General features: G+C 40.2%; 2 protein-coding genes across 4 annotated transcripts in view; one reads left to right on the forward strand and one right to left on the reverse strand.

Moving 5' to 3' along the window:
* Positions 1 to 6,079, reverse strand: part of CHST10 (carbohydrate sulfotransferase 10) — a 35,689-nt gene extending 29,610 nt beyond the window's left edge. Inside the window, exon 1 of one of the 3 annotated variants that reach the window (XM_027621040.2) lies at positions 6,061 to 6,079. The gene's annotated coding sequence lies outside the window, so the exon portion shown is untranslated. Of the gene's footprint in view, positions 1 to 234; positions 439 to 6,060 lie in introns of those variants that run through there. The other 2 variants (XM_027621041.2, XM_027621039.2) reach the window with 2 other exon arrangements.
* The window catches only part of NMS (neuromedin S), a 46,317-nt gene continuing 23,788 nt past the window's right edge, over positions 172 to 22,700 (forward strand). The window contains exons 1-2 of the mRNA XM_027623861.2: positions 172 to 574; positions 782 to 905. Coding sequence (XP_027479662.2) covers positions 172 to 574; positions 782 to 905 — 527 coding nt within the window. The remainder of the gene's footprint in view (positions 575 to 781; positions 906 to 22,700) is intronic.

Genomic DNA, 22,700 nt, shown 5'->3' on the forward strand with positions numbered 1-22,700 from the left:
TCCACTGGTCACACCATCCCGCAGCAAGGACGCCGCCTTATTGCATAATTAACGTGATGGAGGTTCTTCTCATTAATCCCACCAACTAGAGAGGTCCTCAAGTCACCAAAACACCCTAGGATGGTGCTCACAAAGAAACACCGGTTCGCCCCGTCTTCCCATCCACCCGGGATGGGGGTGGGGGTCGGGGCCCCGGGGTCTACGAAACCCACACCCGCCGGTCCCAGAGCTCACCCACTGTGCAGCCGGAGCTCGCCGGGGTCCTCGGGCCCTTCCGAGCCGCTGGCGACTAAGCTCAGCCTCGCGGGCCTGGGGGCGAAGCGCGCGGAGTCCCCGCGTGCCGGGAGCGCGGGAGGCCCGCCCCGCCCGGAGGCCTCGGCGCCGCCACCGGCGGCCTCCGCGCCGCGGCCCGCCCGGCCCGGAATGTGGCGGCGGCGCGCCGGAAGAAGAAAGCCGGGCGCGCGAGGCCCTCTCCGGGGGGCGAGCCCGCCGCCGCCCCACGCGGCCCCCGCCCGTCCCCGCGCGCCGCCTGGCCGGCTGTGCGCGCACCCGCTGCCGTCCCGCGCGCGGGGCGGTGCGGGGCGGTGCGGGGCGGTGCGGGGCGGCGCGGGGCGGCGCGGGGCGGCGCGGGGCGGCGCGGGGCGGGGCGGCGCGGGGCGGCGCGGCGCGGCGCGGCGCGGGGCGGGGCGGCGCGGGGCGGGGCGGGGCGGGGCGGGGCGGCCGAGGGGCCCCAGGACCTGGTCTACCCCGGCGCGTCGCCGCGGTCTGATCCGGCGCGCAGACTTTGCGCCTCCCGTCTCTTCCCCCCGCCCCCCCCCCTCCCCCCGGGAAAGAAACTCCATCCCAGGAAATTACAGAGACTTGCGGCCGAACCAGATCCCGCCAGCTCTCCATCCAGAAAACAGGTATGATGTTTGAGAAGGGGGAAAGAAAAAAACGCCCAAACTTGGAAAAAAATGAAGAAAAAAAAATCCAAACTTGGAAAAAGGCAAAACCGGTTGAGTTTGGGGTACCGCCCAGCATTTTCTGATCACCCTTCCTAGTAAAAGCAGGACCTTCTGTTCTTTGCAGAGCCCTCTCGGCTGACAGTCTGGGGGATGTAACTTTGTTGTCTTAGGTGTAGCTGATTAATGCACAACTGATGGAAGCCACAACAGTTTACTGCCCTATAGCCCTGTGCCTTCTTAACCTGCAGAAGTGAGTAAGACGTTGGGGTTTTAGAGCCTGGTAGAGAAGTCAGTCCCAAAGCTGTTGGGGAGTTTATTACCCTGGAAAAGGTAAACTAGTTTTGTTTTGATCTAACCTACATGCTTGTTAAGTACCTAGCTGTATCTGTATCTCTTTAGCAAACAAAGTAATATAGATACGTGTGCACACACATGCATACACATGCACACATAAAACTTAAGCTTTCAAGGAACCAGGGGTTTTTGTTTTGTTTTGTTTGTTTTTTGTTTTTTGGGTTTTTTGTTTGTTTGTTTTTGCTTACCCTGTTGGTTCCCTTAAGGAGTTAAACATAATATGGATGGGGCTGGCCATTTCAGAATTTCACTTTTAACATGATTACTAACCCTTGTGGCTTCAAGATGGCAAGGTGGTTTACTTGGTCTTTTGGTCACTCATCCTGATATTTATTAAGCCCTTTCTTTGGGCACTATGGTTGACATGAGACCATCTCCTTTGTCCTTGAGGATTTGAATGGATACACAGACACGGGAGCAACACAATTAGTAAATTTGGACCTCAGATGAGACATAGAACATAATGCAGGGTTGAAGGGTCCAAGCTCTGGGAATTAGGCCTTGCAGGTTCAAATCTTTACTGCACCACATACAGCTTGTGACCCTGTCAAATTCTTTTATTGTTCTGTGCCCCATTTTCTTCATCTTTAAAATGAGGATATGGTATTAGAGAATATTGGAGATAATGCATTTAAAATGCATAGCACAATTCTCCCCCAGTGGTAAATATTATGATAAACTCCTTTCATTGTTATTATTTATTAATTGCATTCCTAAGTTGCTGTTCAAATATTAAAAAATATAGTTCTTTTTAGGGGCTTACACATTGGTGACTAAAGTGAGTATTTTTCTTTATTTTTTCTTTCTTTTTTTTTTTAAGATTTTATTTATTTGACACAGAGAGAGAGAGCAAGCACAAGCAGGGGGAGCAGCAGGCAGGCTCCCTGCTGAGCAAGGAGCTCAATGCCGGGCTTGATCCCAGGACCCTGGGATCATGACCTGAGCCAAACGCAGCCGCTTAACCAACTGAGCCACCCAGGCGCCCCTAACTGAGTATTCTTCTTAGGGTATTTCCCAAATTATTCTAGTTCTTTTTGTTTCTATAAATGGACTTCAGGAAAGTATTAATGTTTAGTCTTTATAACAGGAGGATAGTTTGAAATGTAGTGGTTCTCAAAGTGTGATCCTTGGACCCCTACGTTTGTAATGTCAAGACTGTTTTCCCAGTAATGCTAGGACATTGGTTATCTTTATTTGTCCTGATGGCACAAAAGTAATGGTGGGTAAAATTGATGACACTTAGCATGAATCTAGGCAGTGGAGTAAAACGGGATTGGTGGGCATTGCGTATGTCACCATGTCACCACCAAAAACTTGCAGTAAAAACAAACCAAAAATGTCACTGAAGAATGTCCTCCATTTAGCAGTCATACCATTTGGAATGGTATGGGAAGTGCACACAAGGCCTCTTGCTGTATACCAAAAGTATGGCCATTGTCTGGAGGCAAAGCTCTTGGGTGATGATTTGTGATGCTTTTTTTTTTCATGGAACAACACCATTTTTACTTGAAAGAAGAAATGACAGACAAACTGTGGTTACACAGACTTGGGTATTTGGCAGACATTTTCTCCAAAATGAATGAAATGAGCCTGTCACTTCAGCAAAACAACTGATGGTATCTTTTGCCAATGATAAAATTCAGGCTTTCAAGTGAAAATTCAAACTTTTGGAAAACCTGTGTCTGCCACTAGGAATTTGACAGCATCCCAATATTTAAAAATTCTTCTGATGAAATCAGTGGTGTTGCTAACAACCTTTTCTTTCATTCTGTTTTTCTTTCTTTCTTGGTATATGCTGATAGATTGTGGCTCAATAAGAAATATATATATATATTTAATATATATTTGGCCTTTTCCCGGGTTCCTGACGCAGAGCTTCTAAAACCTTGGTAATTTCCTGAATGATAGGGGTGAAAGGAGAATCTTTTGTTCTAATAGGTAGCTTTTGTTTCTGGTTCCTGACACAAAGCTGCTAAAACCTTTGGAATTTCCTGGGTGATACGAGCATCTTTTGTTCTAATGAGGCAACTCTAGCTAGCTTCAGATGGAGACGGGTCACTGCAAAGACCAAACTTTGATTAGAAGCCTAGGACTTTCAGCCCTACATCCCCCAACCTCTGGGAAGAGATGAGGGGCTGGAGAATGAGTTAATAATCGATCCTGCTGACGTGATGAAACCTCCATAAAAACAGTCGGTTAAGCAGCTGCCTTCGGCCCGGGTCATGATCCCGGGGTCCTGGGATCGAGTCCCACATCGGGCTCCTTGCTCAGCGGGGAGCCTGCTTCTCCCTTTCTCTCCCTCTGCTTGTGCTCTCTCTGTCAAATAAATAAAATCTTAAAAAAAAAAAAAACACTTAAATGACAGAGTTTGGAGAGCTTCCACATTGGTAAGCTCACTGAGGTGCTGAAAGGGTGGCCATGTAGAAAGGGCATGGAAGCTCTGTGCGCACAGCCCCCCGTAACTTGGCCTAGGAATCTCTTCCATTTGACTGTTCTGAGTTGTGTCCTTTATAATAAATCAGGAATAATAAGTAAGCTGTTTCCCTGTGTTTTGTGAGCCATTCTAGTATAATCAAAACCGAGGAGAGGGCGTCGTGGGAACCTCTGATTTGTAGCCATGTCAGACAGAGTGTAGGTAACTTGGGGACCCAATATTTGTGACTGGCGTCTGAAGTGGGAGCTCCTTGTGGGACTGAGCCCTTAATCCTGTGGAGTTTGACGCTAACTCCAGGGAGTGTCAAAATAAAATTGAATTGTAGGACATTCAGTTAGTGTCTGGAGAATCAGAGAATTGGTTTTTGTTGTTAGAAAACACCTAGGCTGATGAATTTTAATGTCACAGAGTATGAAAGTTCATTGACAGGGTTTTAGATTCCACACTGTACTAAACTTTAAGAAACTACAACTTACTGAGTTCGGGTTTAGTATTAAAGAAAAACACCCAAAATTATCTGAAAAGATTATTAAAATACTTCTTCCTTTTCTACTTCTCTGCATGAAGAAGGATGTTCTTCATATTCTCTGACCAAAATAATATTGCAACAGATTGATGCAGAAACAAGTATATGAATCCAGCTATCTTCTATTAAGCGAGACATTAAAGAGATTGGCAAAAAGATAAACAATGCTAAATTTTTGTTTTAGAAAATATAGCTATTTTTCTTTAAAATATGTTATCTATGGTACCAAATAATGGGATTGTTATTATTTTCAAGTGAATTAATAAATACATGTTTTAAATTTCTCAGTTTTCATTACTGAATCTGTACGTTTAGGTAGATATCCAGATTAACAAAAGCTCTTTGCATTCCTTGATAATTTTTAAGAGTGTAAATGAATCCTTAGACCAAAATGTTTGAGAACTCCTGTTCTAAAAGAAACCCAAATTCTTAATGGTAAAAGAAAAATGTACCAGATTCTTTCACCTTCCACAACTGCCAGGTGTATATCTTTAAAGTCAAGGCCGGAGAGGATACTATGAAACAATGAAAGTTAACCACTGACCCAAAATAGTGCCATCTGTTTGAACCAAACCAGTGGAATAAGCAAATAGATACATCTAGAGAAACCTAGGTGCCCTTATGGGGATACGGGTTATATATGAAGAACCATCCTATGAGAGTAAGCATTTGCCAGTTCCTCTGAGCATTCTATGGTAATAAGATTTTATAAATTTCTCTCCAGTACTTCGTTTTGACCTAAGCACAAGTGGACTTGGGGGTCCAAGTGTCAGATACCTTGTTTTTCTTCTTGCCACTTCCGGGTCTCCTCACTATGCCACATGCATTCTCCATGTCAGCCCAGGCAGGAGACAATTCCCACAATACTCGCTATCCCATTCCTGAACTCTCATCTCTGTCTTCACAATTGACACCAGCCACTCACAGACTTCTTTGGGCTTTCTTTAAAAGAATGTGGACTGTATTTTTTCTCAGCCACCCTGGACTGTAAAGGCAATGGGAAATTGCATACAGAGAGCACATATCCCAGTTCCTTTTCCCGAGCCCACTGAAAAATTGCACTTGGCTCTCTTGGTGGATATATGAAGAGAGTCGAAATGAGATTTTTTAAACAGAGTCGAAGTGAGATTTTTGTCCCCCAGGTTGAGGCTTTAGAAGAGCTATAGTGGCCACAACCAGGCATCTCTATGTAGTCTTAGAACTGTGAAATGTTCAGTTACTTAGAGGGTTCTTCTCAGTAGACATGTTGTAGAGAGGTAGGGATTATACAGATGCACACAAGCTGATGTCCCTTTCCAATTTATAGATGGCCCTGTGATTCAAAGGTTTTTCATTCGTTTGTTTGTTTACCAGGAGACAGTGGAGTGAAATAGGCTGGATTCCATGCTCTGACCCTCAGAAAACCTCCAATGAGTTTATTACGATCTTCATGGGGGGTTGTTTTGTTTTGTTAATAACTTCTCCTAAATTAGCTAAAATATGATAGGGCTTCACATTAGGAAAAATTCGCCAAGAGGATTTATTTCGTATTTTAATTCTGAGGCATTTTTAAGACCCACATTTTGAATTGTTGAAAATATATTTTAAATATGATTAAAATGAGGAAAGCCAAAGAGGTGCTGGGCTCTTGAGATGGGAAGGCACACCCCACTGTCAGGTTAGAATACATTCTCCATGTAATTGACTAAAGGATAGAAAATTATATTGGAAGTAAGGTGGCCACACAGAGTAGGTTTGGGCCATGTGACTAGGCCAATGGGATGTACACAGAAGTGATCTAAGCCATGCATAGGGCTCACCATTAAGAATATGCCAGATGATCCTGAAGTTTTCTTCCCCTAACATGTGCCCTGGAAGGCAGGCACACAAAATAGAAGCAGCTGTGATCCCTGAGTCACCATTTGGAGGAGAGTTGCAGTACCTGAATAGAATAAGATGAGCACAAAATCAGTATTCATTGTGGTAAGCCAAGAATAGCTCAGGGTGTATGCCTTATGTAGCACAGCCTATCCTAATATAATATTCTAGTTATGTGACAAGAACATTGAACTGAAAGGAGACTTAAGTTGTGTGAGGCTGAACTATATGAAATTGCTAATTGTTAGTTTTTGATGTTCAAGAATGGCAGTTTCACATGATTCACCCTAGTATTTCCACTTCTGTGATCAGATAGGTATGCAACATTGAGTAATCCACTAATCCCTTCTGTATCTCATTTTTCTCATCAAACATCAGACCTCATAGACATCTCTGAAACACTCCACCCAATAACCGCAGAATACACATTTGTCTCAAGGAACACAGAACATTCTCCAGGATATATATGCTATATGCTAAGCTATAAAATAATCCTCAATAAATTTAAAAGGGTTAAATTTATACAAAGAAAGTTCTCTAACCACAATGGAATTAAATTAGAAGTCAATAACAGGAGGAAATTTGAGAAATACACAAAATTAAATAACTCAATTACCACTGGGTCAAAGAAGAAATCAGAAAATACTTTCAAATGAATGAAAATAAAAGCACAGCATATCCAAACTTATGGAATACACTGAAAGCAGTACACAGAAATTTATAACTATAAATGAGAACATGAAAAAAGAAAAAAAGATCTCAAATTTAACCTTTCACCTGATGAAACTAGCAAAAGAACAGCAAACTAAACCCAAAGCAAGAAAAAGGAAGGGAATAATAAATATTAAAATGAAAATAAATGAAAGAGAAAATAGAAAAACAATGGAGAGAATAACAAAACAAAAAATTGGTTTCTTTGAAAAGATCAACAAAATTGATACACCTTTTTCTTGACTGACCAAGAAAAAAGGAGAGAGGAATAAAATTACTAAAATTAGGAATGAGAGGGGGAACATTACTATAAAACTTAGAGAAATATAAAGGATTATAAGTGAATACTTGAACAGTTGTAGGTCAACAAATTAGATAACCTCACGTAATGGACAGATTCCTAAAGAGACACAAACTACCTAAAATTGACTCAAGAAGAAAATCTGAATGGACCTATGACAAGTAAGAGATTGAATTAGTAGTTTTAAAACTTCTACAAAGAAAAATCCACGCCCAGGTGATTTTACTGTTGAATTCTACATTTAAAGAAGAATTAATGCCAATCCTTCATAATTTCTTCCAAAAAATAGAAGAGGATGGAATACATCTCAACTCATTCTCAGGCCAGTATTACCCTGATACCAAAACTAGACATAGGCATCACAAGAAAACTACAGACCAATATCTCTTACAACTATAGACACACAAATCCTCAACAAAATACAAGCAAACTGAATCCAGCAACGTATATAAAGGATTGTACACCATGACCAAGTGGGATATAGCTTAGGAATGCAAGATCACCTTAACATCTGAAAGTGAATCAATGTAAGACACCGTGTCAATAGAATAAAGACAAATCACATGACTAACTAGAAGCAGAAAAAGCATTTGACAAAATTCAACTCCGTTTATGAGAAATGCATGCAATAAATTAGGGAGAGAAAGGAACTTCTTTAGCCTGATAAATGGCATCTACAAAACCCCACAGATAGCATCATACTTAATGGTGAAAGACTGAAAGCTTTCCCCCAAGATCAGGAACAAGACAAGATGTCTGCTTTTATTTCTACTCAATATTTTGCTGGAGGTTTTGGGTAGGACAGCTAGGCAAGAAGAAGACATAGATCTATCTGTATTGGAAAGGGATAAGCAAAGCTATTTCTATTTTAGGTGACCTATCTTGCATGCAGAAAATCCTAAGGATTTCACTAAACTATTAGAACTAATAAATGAGTTGAACAGAGTTACAGTGTATAAGACCAACCTACACAAATCAATTGTATTTTTATAGACTAGCAATGAGCAACCCAAAAATGAAATCAAGAAAATTCCATTTGTAATAGCATCTAAAGTAATATAAGTCTTAGGGTTAAATTTAACAAAAGAGGTATAAAACTTAAACTCTGAAAACTGTGAACATTTCTGAAAGGAATTAAAGAAGACCTAAGTAAGTATAGAGACATCCCATGTTCATGTATCAGAAGATTTAATACAGTTAAGATGGCAATACTCTCCAAGTTGACCTACAGATTCATTGCAATCCTCATCAAAATTCCAGCTGGCTTCTTTGCAAAAATTGCCAGTGTGACCCTAAAATTCTCATGGGAATTCAAGAAATTCAGAGTAGCCAAAACAATCTTGAAAAATAAAATCAAAGTCAGAGGAATCACTTCGCAATATTAAAACTTACTACAAAGCTACAGTAATCAAGAGAGTGTGGTACCAGCTTAAGAAGAGACATAAAGATCAATGGAGTAGAATTGAGAGTCCAGAAATAAACCCTCACATTTATGGTCAATAGATTTATGACAAAGTTGCTAAGAAAATTAACACAGAATTTTCTTTTCTACCAATGGTGTCAGGATGACTGGATATCCATATGGAAAAGAATGGATTTAAACACCTCCATCATAACATATTCAGAAATTAACTCAAAATGGACCATAGACCTAACTGCAAGAGCTAAAACTAAAAAACAAGCAGAAAAATAGGCATAAATCTTTGTAACTGTGAGTTAGACGATGATTTCTTAGGTATGACACCAAGAGCCCAAGGTCAAAAAAAGAATAGCTAAGTTGCATTTCATCGAAAGTGAAAAGTGTTGTGCTTTAAAGAACACTATCAAGAAAGTGAAAAGACAATCCATAGAATGGGAAAAATTTTTGCAAATCATGTATCTGATTAGGGACTAGTATTTAGAATATATACAGAACTTCTACAATTCCATAACAAAAAGACAAAAAACTCAATAAAAATGGGCAAAGGATCTGAATAGATATCACTCCAAGAAGATATGCAAATGGCCAATAAGCACATGAAAAGGTTCTCCATATCACTAATCAGTAGGGAAATGAAAATCAAAGTCATAAGGAGACACCACTTTATACCAACTAGAATGGCTAAAATCAAAAAAGATGAAAACAAAGAGTTGTGGAGAAATGCAACACTCATACATTGCTGGTAAGAATATAAAATGGTGTTGTTGTTTCAGAAAACTTGGCAGTTCCTCAAATGTTAGACAGGCTTACCATATAATCTACCAATTTCATTCCGAGGTGTATACCTGAGAGAAATGAAGACTTAAGTGTCCACAAAAACTTATATGTAAATGTTCACATCACTATTTATAATAGCCTAAGAGTGGAAACAAATGTCCATCAAATGATGAATGAATAAACAAAATGTGGTATATCCATACAGTGGAATATGACTTAGGAAAAAAAAAAAGGAATGACATGGATGAACATTGAAAACATTATGCTAATTGAAAGAAGTCAGATACAAAGGACCACATACCCTATGACTCTATATGAAATGTCCAAAATAAGCAAGTCTATAGTGACAGAAAGTAAAATAGTAAAATAGTGGTTGCCTGGAGGCTGGAGTAGAGGTCAGGAATTGGGAGTGACTATTAATAGATACAGGTGATGAAAATATTCCGAAATTAGATTGTGGTGATTGCTGCACAACTCTGTGAACATACTAAAAGCCATTGAAGTTTAAATGGGTGAGTTTTGGGGTATGTGAATTATATCTCAATAAAAGTGTTAATTAAAAATGTGGATGTGTAGTGATTTAGAAAAATACCCTCACATGTATTGTGGTTCACTTCATTGTATGTATCTGTTGAACAGAATGGTAGGTAGAAAAATGCTCCACTAATACTTAGGAGATGTGATTTCCAATCTGACTTTCGTGTAAAGTCTGGTAAATCACTTTACTTCTGAGCCCCAATTTTCTAATAGGAAATCAATATGTTACTTTGAATGACTTCTCTGTTCCCCTCCAGCTCTAATAGCCATTTATTCTATGGAAGCTAGATCTGAATCTGTGCAGAGTTGTTGTGGGGGATGTACATTTACATCTGGGTTTAAGTCCTATAATGAAAATAGCAAAGTGTGGAAGGAAAAATTTCAGAAACATTGATCTAAGAAGAAAATAATATGGAGAAATAAGGAGAAGAAAAAAACAAGTAAGTAAATTTTTTGTGTATGCGGCATACGGTTACATAATTAACTATCCATTCAGCTGGTTGAAAATATAATTACTATTTTCTTTTCAATCATGGCAAGATGGGACCTACTTTTACGTCTCTTACTTATGATAAGAAAACTGCCCATTAAAATAAAGTTACTATTATCTTTTTTCATACAGGCAGTGAGTCTCAGAAGGCAACATGGTTAAGTAATGTAGTGCTAGGGTGGCCCTTTGAAAAATTGGCCCTCACTTCTGATATTGAGTTCACAAAGCATGGAAAATGTATTCTTCTCAGATAAGATGTGTTAATAACAAAGCGTGAATAGACTGTAAGTATCAAGTGATGATACTTATGACTAAAGATCGTTTTAGGATTGTTATCACAAAAACTCTACACCAGGTGGAAAGTTGGAAATTCACCACACATATGCTTTATTTTCATTACCATCCAAATCTTCCATAAGTAAGAAGTTAGAGAGGTATGTTGATTGATTCTTCAGACCAGGAGAGTACTACTTGGTTCCCATCTACAATTGATTCTCAAATCTGGCTGATCATCAGGGAAATGTGTAAAGATAATGCAGATTCGTGGCTCTGTTCCCTAGAGATTCTTTCTCAATAGGTCCAGGTAAAGCCTGGAGACCCTAATTTTAAAAGCTCCTCAGATGACTATGATTTTTTTCCTGTTAATCTGTGTCAAGTCAACTTGATTCTTAGTCCAGGTAGAAGGGTCTTGAAGGGCAGAGGAAATTCTTCCTCCTCAACAACAGTAAGAATTGTTTCATAAAACTTTTATTTCATATACATATACACTCACACATCTATGCCCATATAAATACATATCAAATGTATTTCCTATTGTTTTGGTCAAAACGGTTTAAAAGCCACTCGTCTAGAACATTATTACTAGAAGCATTAATATGCATTACTTATGGATTCAATTTTTAAACAGATATATATAAGCCTATTCAGAATTTTTATTTTCTTTTATGTAAGTTGGGTTGGTTATCTTTTGGTTGGTTTAGTTTTGTGGGGGGAATTTTCCATTTCATCTAAGTTTTCAAATTTATTTGCTTGAAGTTATCCATAGTATCTTATCTTGTTTTAATATCTGTGGAATCTACATTAATGTCTCCCTTTTCATTCCTGATACTGGTCATTTGTGTTTTCTTTTTTTTCTTGCCCAGTTTTGCTAATGTTTATAATTTATTATTAATTTCTAAAAATGTATTGATTTAGTGATATTGATTTCCTCTGTTGCATGTCTGCTTTCTATTTTATTGATTTCTGCTTTTATCTTTTTTCTTATCTTTTTATTTATTTGCTGTTCTTTTGAAGATAGAAGCTTAGATCATTTATTTTCAACCTTTCTCTTTTCTAATATTTACATTTAAAGCTGTAAATATCCCTCTAAGTACAACTTTGGTTACATTCTAAAAGTTTGTAGGTATTCCCAGTCATAATGAGACAGAGAAACTGAAGGACTCCTGCTTTTTCCTCCTTTTCCTGCTTCTATTCTTGCTGGGACCTGCACCCCCACTTTACACATGCCTCATAATGCAAATAGTGTATGTTCTCTTTGTAAGGGACAAGGAGTTAATGATTTCTATAGAATAGATAACATCTAAGGAGGGCCAGGTGAGAATGACTGGACAAAGCCATCATATGTGTATTCTAGACTACTGAATGTGTATTCAGTGCCAAGACTCCCTGTCTCCAAAGAGTAACACCCGGGCCCCTGTTTTTGTTCTAACCAGCTCCTGGATGCCTGAGAGGACACCTAAACCAGTCTATAGTCCTCAATAAAAAGTCCCAGACCCCAAACAAAGATCAGACTCATGCTCCTTTCCTTTCCAAATCTCCTGGATGCTCCATCTATATCTGCTCTCTTTATGTGTTCAATTAACTCTACTCTCACTTCCTGCTTGCTTGTGTTTGATTTCCACCCTCTGTGAAGCCAAGGACCCTCTTGGCTGGTCCTGCAGGATCCCCTCTGACCTGGCCTGCTGGCATCAATAACTCAATGCTTGTTCTGTTTGATTTGTTCTATTTAATTTCTTTCATCTTGGGGAGTATGGCAGCATAATTTTGTGACCATCAGAACAATATTCACACAATTTCCCAAATCATTTTTTACTGAAAATATATCTAACAAAACATGTTTGGCATTGAATCTTAGGAAATGGCTTTGATCGGGAGAGTGTGGGGTGACCCAATTGAGTGGAGGCCAGTAGCATGGGCAGTGAAAGAATTCACCCAAAGCAGAACAAAGGATATAGGAGTTTATTGAATACACTGTAAGGGAGCAGGGGGCAGGACAGCAAAGAAGAGACTCTCCCAGGAAGCAGTGGTGGAGGGGCTGTATTATGGGAGGGAGTGAGGAGTTATGGGAACCTATGGAATTTTACGTTTTTGGTAACTATGCCCAGTTGTAAGTAACCCATTGGTCAGCTAGGACCTGTGGCTATTTTGAGGTGGGTCACCTAATGAACCTGTTTGCATTCAGCTTAGTGGTCACTGGGGACCCTATTAGGTTTCCACTGCTCAAGCCTGCTGCCTAAAAGTAGCCTCTACAAAGAGCACATTTTGATTCTTCCCTGCTTCTATAAAATCTATGAGAAATAGCATCTCAAAACTTTTTTAAAAATATGAACTATTAAGTGTTGCTTCTTCTTAACCTCTTAGGGCAAATAAGGACATGACAATGATCCTCTTTTGTCTGAATTAATCAAACCCAATGTATTTAAACTTCCCAGAAAATGGAAATGCTAAATATTATAGTCAGGGCAAAACATTATTAAGATAACCCATTGGAATTACATACTTTTTGATATAAAAGCTTACTCTCATGGTAACAATTTCTGAAGTCCAGTTACATCTGTAAGAACAGCTTCTTTTTAAGATTTATTTATTTGAGAGAGGGAGTGTGCACGCATGAGTAGGGGGAAGGGCAGAGGGAGAGAGAATCCTTACGCAGACTCCCTGCTGAGCGCAGGGCCTGCCATGGGGCTGAATCCTAGGACCCTGAGATTATGATCTGAGCCAAAATCAAGAGTCAGATACTTAACCAATTGAGCCACCCAAGCGCCCCTGTCAGAACAGTTTTATTATGCAAAACAATCTGTTTATCCAGAGGTGGGAGACAAATAAGATGCTTTCTTCTTTTCTTCCTGCAATGTCTCTCACCCACCGCTAGAAGGACCTGCATTCTCAAGGCTAAACACTGGAATTACATTAGTACTGAGAAAAAGGCAAGCCCTGGAGACTCAAAATTTAAAATATGAAAAGAGGGCAGAATAGAATTATTAGCAAATGGAATGTGGAGCTGGTTTGTTTTGCGTCTATAATTCTAAGTCATTATTTCACATATGGAACGTCCCGTAAAGAATAATTTTACCTCTAATAAGGATACTGGAGGATAGTCAGAAAAAAGGCTGGCAGGGGCAAGGGGCGCCCTGTCCTAAGAGGAAACTACCTTTAAAAGGAAAAAGACCCCATCCTATTAGCCTGCACCACCCTGAAAGAAGCCCTCCACCCTTTCCCACGTGAACAACTACCTCATAGGTAAATGAGCGCGTGGACAAAAATCTGATTGGGTGACAGCCGATGGAGGGTTAATCAGATTAAAACAGGCCATCAGCAATCTCATAAAAACCCTAGACTTAGAAACTCTAACCCATTCGAGTCCCCTCCCTCTTCTGGAGCCTTCTATCACTCAATAAACTTTGCATTGCTTCCTACCACTCTTCGTCTGGTCTACCTCTTCATTCTTCAAAGCGGCGTGACCAAGAACCGCGGGCACCAAAGGAAATACTGAAACAACAGACATTACTTGACTCAAGGAACCAGTGGGATAAAAACTGGCCCAGTTAACTGAAGTACAAAGTCTTTAGGAAGGAGCAGGACATGGTTTTGGTTGTTGGAAGTCAGAAAATTTGCTTCAGAAGATAACATTTTGCAGTCCCTTGATTCAGCAATTCCATATCTAGGGATTTGGTCTAAGGAAATAACTATTTATGTGTGTGAAGATTTAGCTATAAGGATGTCCATGATAATGTTGCTTAGAATTCTATAAGAACTGCAAAAAGTCTAGGTATTCTCAATTAGGTAAGAGAAGTTCATTATATTGGAATATGACAAAGCCAAAAATGATGCTTCTGATGAACATTTCATGATATATAAAACATTCATACTATATTTTAAAGAGAAAAATATATATGATGTAATTCATTTTTTATTATTTTAAATATATGGTATATTATATACTCTAGGCATTGATAAAATACCAGAAGGGATAAATACCCAATGTTGACAGTGGTTATCTCTTAGACTGGGTACTATAGCGGATTATATTTTCTTTTGGCTTCTCCGCAGCTTAAAATAACTTAAAAAGTCCATGCTTTATGTTTGTGATATTGAAAAACAGAAGCTATTGCTTTATAAATTGCTTTAGAGCAACTGAAAAATAAATGAATATGGACCCTTGCTGTGAGAATTTCCAGATATCTGACATTGAGTGACATTTAAAAAAGTGTTTAATTCCTTCTTTTTTTTTCTTTTAGAGAGAGAGAGCATACACGAATGGGTGGGGTGTGGGGCAGAGGAGCAGAGAGGGAATCCCAAGCGGACTCTGCACTGAGCACAGAGCCTGATGCAGGGCTCAATCTCATGACCTTGAGATCATGACCTGAGCTGAAACCAAGAGTCGACCCTTAACTGACTGAGCACCTAGGCACCCCAAGCATTCAATTCTTTTTGAATTACCTCATCTGTAGGCCTAGATAGGAAGGTATTTGACAGAATGTTAACCATGATTATGGTTATGAAAGGTGGAAAAATCTGGGTATTTCCATCAGAATTCAATCAGAGCAGCACACCAGGAGGAGCAATAGAGAATATGGGATTTATTATAGGAATTTGGCCTTACACAATTGTGGGAACTATTTAAACAGCTTATATACAGAGGTTGCCTCTGTATCCGGAGCTGGGCCTCATGTTAGTAGGGAAGGCCACCAGGAAAGAAAGGGCATGAAATGAGAGAGAGCAGGGACAAACTGGAACCTGCAAGAATGAACTAAAACCCGTATCAGCCTCTCACTGCCTTCATTCCTCTGACTTCAGTGATGACCTGAAGAAGATACTTGTGCCTGTTGTCACAAAGCTGATGGGCACCTGGCAGGAGGTAGAAGGCCTGGAAGCCTGAGGAGGAATGCAGCTAGAGCTGGAAGAGTTGTGGGTCTGGCTGCTGCCTCACACCAAGGTGGGGCCCGATCCACAGTCTCAGTCATGGTCTGCAACCACACTGGCCTCTCTACAAACCGGGTAGAGACACACAGTTGACCCTTGAACAACATGAGTTTGAACCGCATGGATCCACCTACATGTGGATTCTTTTACAGTACAGAACTGTAAATGTATTTTCTCTTCCTTATGAGTTTCTTAATAACATTTTCTTTTGTCTAGCTTCCTTTATTATAAGAATACAGTATGTAATACACATAACATACAAAATATGTGTTAAACAATGGTTTATGTTATCAGTAATGCTTCTGGTCAACAGTAGGCTATTAGTAGTTAAGTTTTGGGGGAGTCAAAAGTTATATGCAGATTTTTGACCACATGGGATGTAGGAGGGAGTATTAGTGCCCCTGATCCCTGTGTTGTTCAAGGGTCAACTGGTATACCCAAATGGAGTAGATGTATACTTCTGCATATAAATAGGCATGGCTTCTGCTTTACTTCAAGCCCACACAAGACTGTCCTGTGCCACACAGGAAAGGGAAGTCTAGCCACATAGCTGAACTAAGTTGATATAGTACAGGCTACTGTGGCCTCTATTTGCTACTAACCCACTGGAGGACCATGAACAAGTTAGCTGTCCTGTGTGGCTCTCCAAACCTCTCCAAGATAATAATGATAATAATAATAAAACAGCACTAGCCCCTTTTTGCTTTGTGTGTGTGTATGTGTATATATATATATGTATATACATATATATATATAGATATATATAGGGGGAGAAAGACTAAACTTATAAAATTATTGGGTGAATGTTAGGATTAATTTTGTATCATCATTAAGTTGTTTTATGTTCACTGTTCTCTGACATAGACCTTCCTATGGATGTACTGCTTACTGTTAAGCCAACTATTAAAACACATAAAATATTAAGATTCAGTAGACAGAAGCACATGTATGTAAGCTGAGAATAGCTCATAAGGGTATGTCAATATTCCTGACAAGCAAATGAATACCTTGAGGTTTTCTCTTTCCAGTGGGAAAGAAGGATAATATGTCTCTTAACTGTGTACTAAAACAATAACTCACAACTCTCTCCTCCACTGACTGCAAATATATAGCAAGCAGACTGTCTTTTATAGTAATGCTGCCCACTGAGCCTAAATACTACCTGTTGTCATGTATTGAGTCACTACTATGTGTCATGCCCTGCCCCTTTAATACATAATATTTAATTTTCTCACTAACTCTGCAAGATAAGTATTCACATTTCTATTTTACAGATGAGAAAATGGAGCCTCAGAAAAGTTAAGTGATTTCCCCAAGGCCACAAAACTCGTAAGTTGTATAGCTAGAATCTGGACAGTTCTGTCTGGGGCCCAAACCTCGGCTTTATCTTCAGGACTCAAGTGTGGTCCACACACCAGCAGCACCAGCATCCAAGAGCTGTTGGAAATGTGGAATCTTAGGTCCTACCCAGACCTACTGGATCAAAATCTACAATTCAACAAGATCAGCAAGTAATCTGCATGCGCCTTAAAGTTTGAGAAGCACTGTTACACAGACATTGCTATTCTCCACAAAATGGTGTTGGGAGATCAAATACTCTTATACTCAGTATTGAAACTAGTCATTTGCTAGGCTTGATAGGAAGGTGGCTTTGTTGATTTTCAGTGATTAACCTAAGCTTCCAGAACAGCATCTCTTTCCCCTGGGTGCTCTGAATAGCATACCTATAACACAAATTTATGTTGAGTTTACATGATTGAAGATTCCACAGACATAAGCAACGCAGTGATTGAATTTCCTTTTAGAGAGCTGTCTGTGATCTTTTTCTTACCTATTAATATGATGGATTATCGAAGAACTTGCAAATGGAACAGGTCACTGTGGAAAAGAATTGGTCAAAGAAGATAAAGCCTCACTCAAGAAATTATTTAACCCACCATCCCTCCAATCCCAAACTCCTGAGGGTGTTTGCATTTTAAAAGAGGAGCTGGGAAATCAAATGAATTTATAACAGGTTGATTATTTGCTGCAGCATATATTTTTTGAGAAGATGGATACATATTCTTTGTGTCCTTAGCTTGCCTCCATTAGCTCCAGGCTCCACATTTTATCTGCCATTAGAGCAATAGGATCAGCGACTGGCACCTCTCTTCTCAAAGTTTAAGAGTAGCCTAAGAGTAGAAGGTCCGTTTAGTTTGCTACTGTGGAATAGTTACCAAAGGAAGTTATTTTCATATATAACCAGCCTAGGTCATGCCAACTTTAACACAAGGAGCACATTGCTAACTCCTATCTGTACAGTCCTCCGGGCTCTGGCTCCACCCCATCTTTCCAGCCTCACTTCCTTGGTTTGGCATTTCCTTGTCATTTTCCTTTTTCATCCTGGCTGCACCAGCCCACATGAACCCTCTACGCTGTCCTAATTCCAAGGTTTGCTTCTGATTCTCTTTCCGTCTGAAATGTCCTCTCCCACATTTCCTCTTGCCCCAAACCTACTCATTCTTCATGTCAAATGTCAGCCATGACACAACATCTTTCTTGGCACAGGTTTGCTAGAAACTCTAAACCCCAAAGGGTTTATTTTCTCTCTAGTGGGACCCTTACCACTTTCTATCTTTACGTAGAAAATCTTTATTTGAGACTTTCCCTGCCCTGGTGGACTGTGAAGACCCTGAAAGAAGGATCCTTGTCCTAGTATCTGAGCATTCCCCACAGATGCCTCATACAATACCTGCCACATCAGTCCTCAGTAAACAGTTCCTTTCTTCCTTCTGGCTGATGATGTTAAACACCTTTCATGTGCTTGATTGGCATCTGTATACTTCTTCACTGAAATGACTCTTCAAATCTTTTGCCCATTTTCTAACTGAATTTTTTTATTGTTGAGTTTTGCGTGTCCTATATATATGTTAGATCTTTTGTTATAGTCTCACAGATCCCTGAGGCTCTGCTCATTTTTTTTTTCAGCCTGTTTTCTTTCTGTTGTTCTGATTGGGTAATTTCTATTGTTATATTTTTCAGTTCACTGATTCTTTCCTTTTTCCCCTCCATCCATTGAGTTTTCAATTTTGGTTATCACATTTTTCAGTTCTAAAATTTCTATTTACCTCCTGTATATATCTTCTATTTCTCTTTTGAGACTTCCTATTTCTTACTTGAGATTCTGTTTTTTTTCATTTGTTTTAAGTGTGTTAACTATTATTAATTCATAACATATATATTAATTTGTATTTGGATATAAATTCCCATCTGTTCTGTTATAAATATGTTCTCTCTGACATGGCTTATCTTTAAACTTAACTTACAAGTTTATAAATCTCCTGACCAGGAGATCATGACCTGAGTCAAAACCACAAGTCGGATGCTCAACTGACTGAGCCAGCCAGGCACCTCATCTGCAGTCATTATAAAGAAATCATCTTTCTCTCAAATAACAAAATGTTAAGACATACTTTCTTCCAGCTGTTTTAAAATTTTGAATTTCACATTTAGATATTTAACCTCCCTGGAGTTTATTTTGTTATGGTGTCAGGAAGTATACATCTAATTTGTTTCCATGTAGAAAGCTGAGTGAGGCCAGACCACAAGTGCTGGTATAGGACTGGTGAGAGTGGTGACCTCACTTAGCTTGGGTTACTTTCTCTCTTGTTTACTACTGAGCCAGTCAACAACCAGGACAAAGGAACACAGGAGGTTAAGGGCATGCTTTCGAGGAAACAGCTCTCCAAAATCTCCTTTGTCGGTGTGGAAGTGCGTCTGAATATTTGGGGTTCTCAGCAGCCTGTGGGGAGAGAAAAGTGCCAGAGGCTGCAGAATCAAGGCAGCCTGCCTTTTACATAAGCGTGGAGGTTGAGAAGGCTTTGGTGGGGCGTGTCACATCAACACTTAAGGATGACCCTGTGATCTCATACAGATACTGGTACAACGCACACCTATTCCTTATCTAACTGGGCCTCCTTGAGCTTTCCATGCCATGAGACCACACCCAGCTTCATTTATTGACCAGTCCTTCCCCATGACTGGTAACATTTCCCACACCAAATACCCCTAAAAGCTAATGTCTCTCCATGAATACAATAGCTATATAATAGCTAATATACTAGTATAATACAATAGCTAATGTTTATGTAAAACAGACAACTTCAAATGTTGGCCGTCTTGATTGTGGTTTGTGGATTCTAAATGTTCAAAGTCCAAATGCTTCAGAGCTGGAGTGAAAGAAAACTAAATCCTCATTTTCCTTTTGATGACACATTCCAGTTTTTAAAGATTCATGACACCATCCAGAGCCTTTTTATACAGATGCCTAATGGTATGACATGGGCTCAGGACTTGGATTTGTGCCTTCTGATAAATACGGTGGTGTCAGATATTATAGCTGGGTAATTATAATTGCAATAATTGTGTAGCCTTCCCACAGTAGGGAACTAAGTCAGTCCATGAATTGGTTAGCAAACTCTCCCCATAGAAAATTATTAACATGAGAAGTGGAGGAATAAATGTGTGGTTATAGTGCAGTTTAATTTCCTGTGAACCGACTGCCTCCTTGGTAGAGGTCAATATGTGCCTCAATGCCTTCTGGGAAGCATGCTGCTATGGTGTCATGATGGATAATAAAAACACAGAATCCTGAGGAAGAACATCACTACACGGTATTAAAATATGGCTCTGGGATGAAAAAAAAATGAGCTTGTGACATCTGACTAATAGGGAGATGGAGCATAGTGAGAATTATTCATAGTGGGTCATAAAATGGAAAGGCCAGGATGCCCACCAAGCGGAGCAGCCAGCAATACTCAGGTGTTTGCATACTGCTTCTCTCAATGACAAATTGTAGTCATCAAAGGCTTCTTGAAACTTTCCATTCACCAGGGCTGCTTAGGCAAGTGCACAAATGATATTTTTACATGTACAGATGGCTGTGCACAGATCATATGGACGCCAGCAGCTGTGGCAGGGCCGGGCTGTGGCACCGATCACCCAAGACAGTCCATGTGGCTCCCAGGGAGTCCTCTCTATGACTCATTTATTTGGGGCATAAGGTTTATCTTCGTAAGTGTTTCTCAGGGACCAATATACAAATACCTTTGCATGTCCTGAGCATCTCTAAGGTGATGGAGAGAGGAGAGTCCAGGTTCATGCTGGCTAGAGACAATGCAGAAAGAGCCCAAAATGGGCTGAGAATGAGCTCTTGAGCAAACGAGAAAATACCTAGTTCTGCTGAACTGAGATTCTCAACCTAGAGTCTGAACCCGCAGGCAGGAGTTCTCAAACTCAAACTCAGAATCCCCAGGGAAGTTTTTTACAATGCAGATTCCTATGTCCCACACCCAGGGATTCAGATTCAGAGAGTCTGGAATGGGATCTAGAAACCTGTGCATCCCAGGTGCTTCTGAAATATGTGGTCTGAAGACTATATTCTACTGCTCGTGGGTGGTTGGTTGTGGGGGTTCATGAAAAAGGACTATGGAAAAGAATCATGCACCCAGACCCCCCAAAATGCTATGCAACTTGGGCATCTAGATATGCCTGTGCATTTTTCAGAGATGAAAATCCATACCTTTCCTCACATATTTGGAAGGATTCCTGTCCCCTCAGAAGTTACAAACCATGATAGCATACAGTGTCCACAAAGCTAACGATTGGATCTCTATTTCCACAGAAGGTATTTAACTTCTCTCTACCTCCAGCCTCAGATAACTCCCCCAAACCCATCCAGCATCTCACAGAATTATGAACATACTTGGCCCTCAGAGGGTTCTGGTCAGAGAGAATGGCCGGGTCCCTGTGATTCTGTTGTCACTATTGGGAAAGTGACTCAAAGGGGCATCCTACGGAGAGGGATAAGCAGCTTGTCTCTGCAAACAAAGATAGTTCAGTTCTGTGCACCAGACCGCCTTGCTAATGGCTTCTAAAGATAGCCAGAGGAGCATGGAGCTCCCCCAGGAGCTGGTTCTCCTCAGTCAGGGCCTGGGAAAAGACCCTCAGAGTCAAAGGTCTGATTAGAAAGAGGTCTTTCCAGTCCTCTGGCTTCAGTTCCAGAACCCCCTCCACAGCTCCGTGAGCTTCCAGAACCTTCCTCTCCTGTCCCTCAGGCTATGTAAAACTGCAAAGAACAGCCCACAGTTACACAGGGGCTCCCCATTGACCATGCTAACCTTAACTCTGCCCTTAGACTTTTTTTTTCATTTACCACATGACTTCTCAAGCATTTATTACTGTTAATTTACATGAATTATTCTTTCGAACTCTGTTTAAACAAGATAAAAGAATCAGTTAGTTTTATTATTATTATTATTGTTATTTTCTTACCTTTGCACAAATGAGAGATGAGAGGAGTGTCCATAACCCTCTTCTGACTTAGGAGACTCACAAATATGTATGCCTTTCAGAAAAACGTGTCTCAAATGGAACATTACCAGAACCACACGTTTTTAAACAAGACCAATGAGGATCACCACCTTCCTGGAAGCTAGTTACATCTATCTACAAGCCATAGCAACAACCTCTGAAATTCAGATGTTTTATTACTCCTGAGTTAGAAATAACATTGACAAGTGTAAAGACGTCAAAGAATATGTCTCTGCGTTTTCATTTTGTTTGTTTCAGCTAGAAGATATATTTTCTTCTTAACTAGCTGAGATTTCTCTCACCCGCAATTAGAAGGGTCTGTTATTTCAGGACTTAAGATTTCCTTTACTTAGCACTGTGAGAAATAATGCAGACCTGCTTTATTAATATATTTAAAAACTTAAAATACAGGGGCACCTGGGTGGCTCAGTCATTTAAGCGTCTGCCTTCGGCTCAGGTCATGATCTCAGGGTCCTGGGATGGAGTCCCCCATCAGGCTCTCGGCTCAGCAGGAAGTCTGCTTCTCCCTCTGCCCCTCCCCCGGCTCATGCTCGCTCTCGCGCGCTCTCTCTCTCAAATAAATAAATAAAATCTTAAAAAAAAACCTTAAAATATAGGGCAGGAAAAAGTACAATGAGAATTCAACAAACTGGATATGAAGCATGTGAGTTTTAGCAGCTAGCTTACCCTTTCCGGCTCCCTGCTTCTTCCCGCCAGCCTCCAACTAGGTAATGTAGCCTCTTCTTTACATAGAAAGGAGAAGTTCCCCGTCATGTGACCTGCTCAAATTCTT

Source organism: Zalophus californianus, chromosome 8 (genome assembly GCF_009762305.2).
Source record: "Zalophus californianus isolate mZalCal1 chromosome 8, mZalCal1.pri.v2, whole genome shotgun sequence".
NCBI lineage: Eukaryota > Metazoa > Chordata > Mammalia > Carnivora > Otariidae > Zalophus > Zalophus californianus.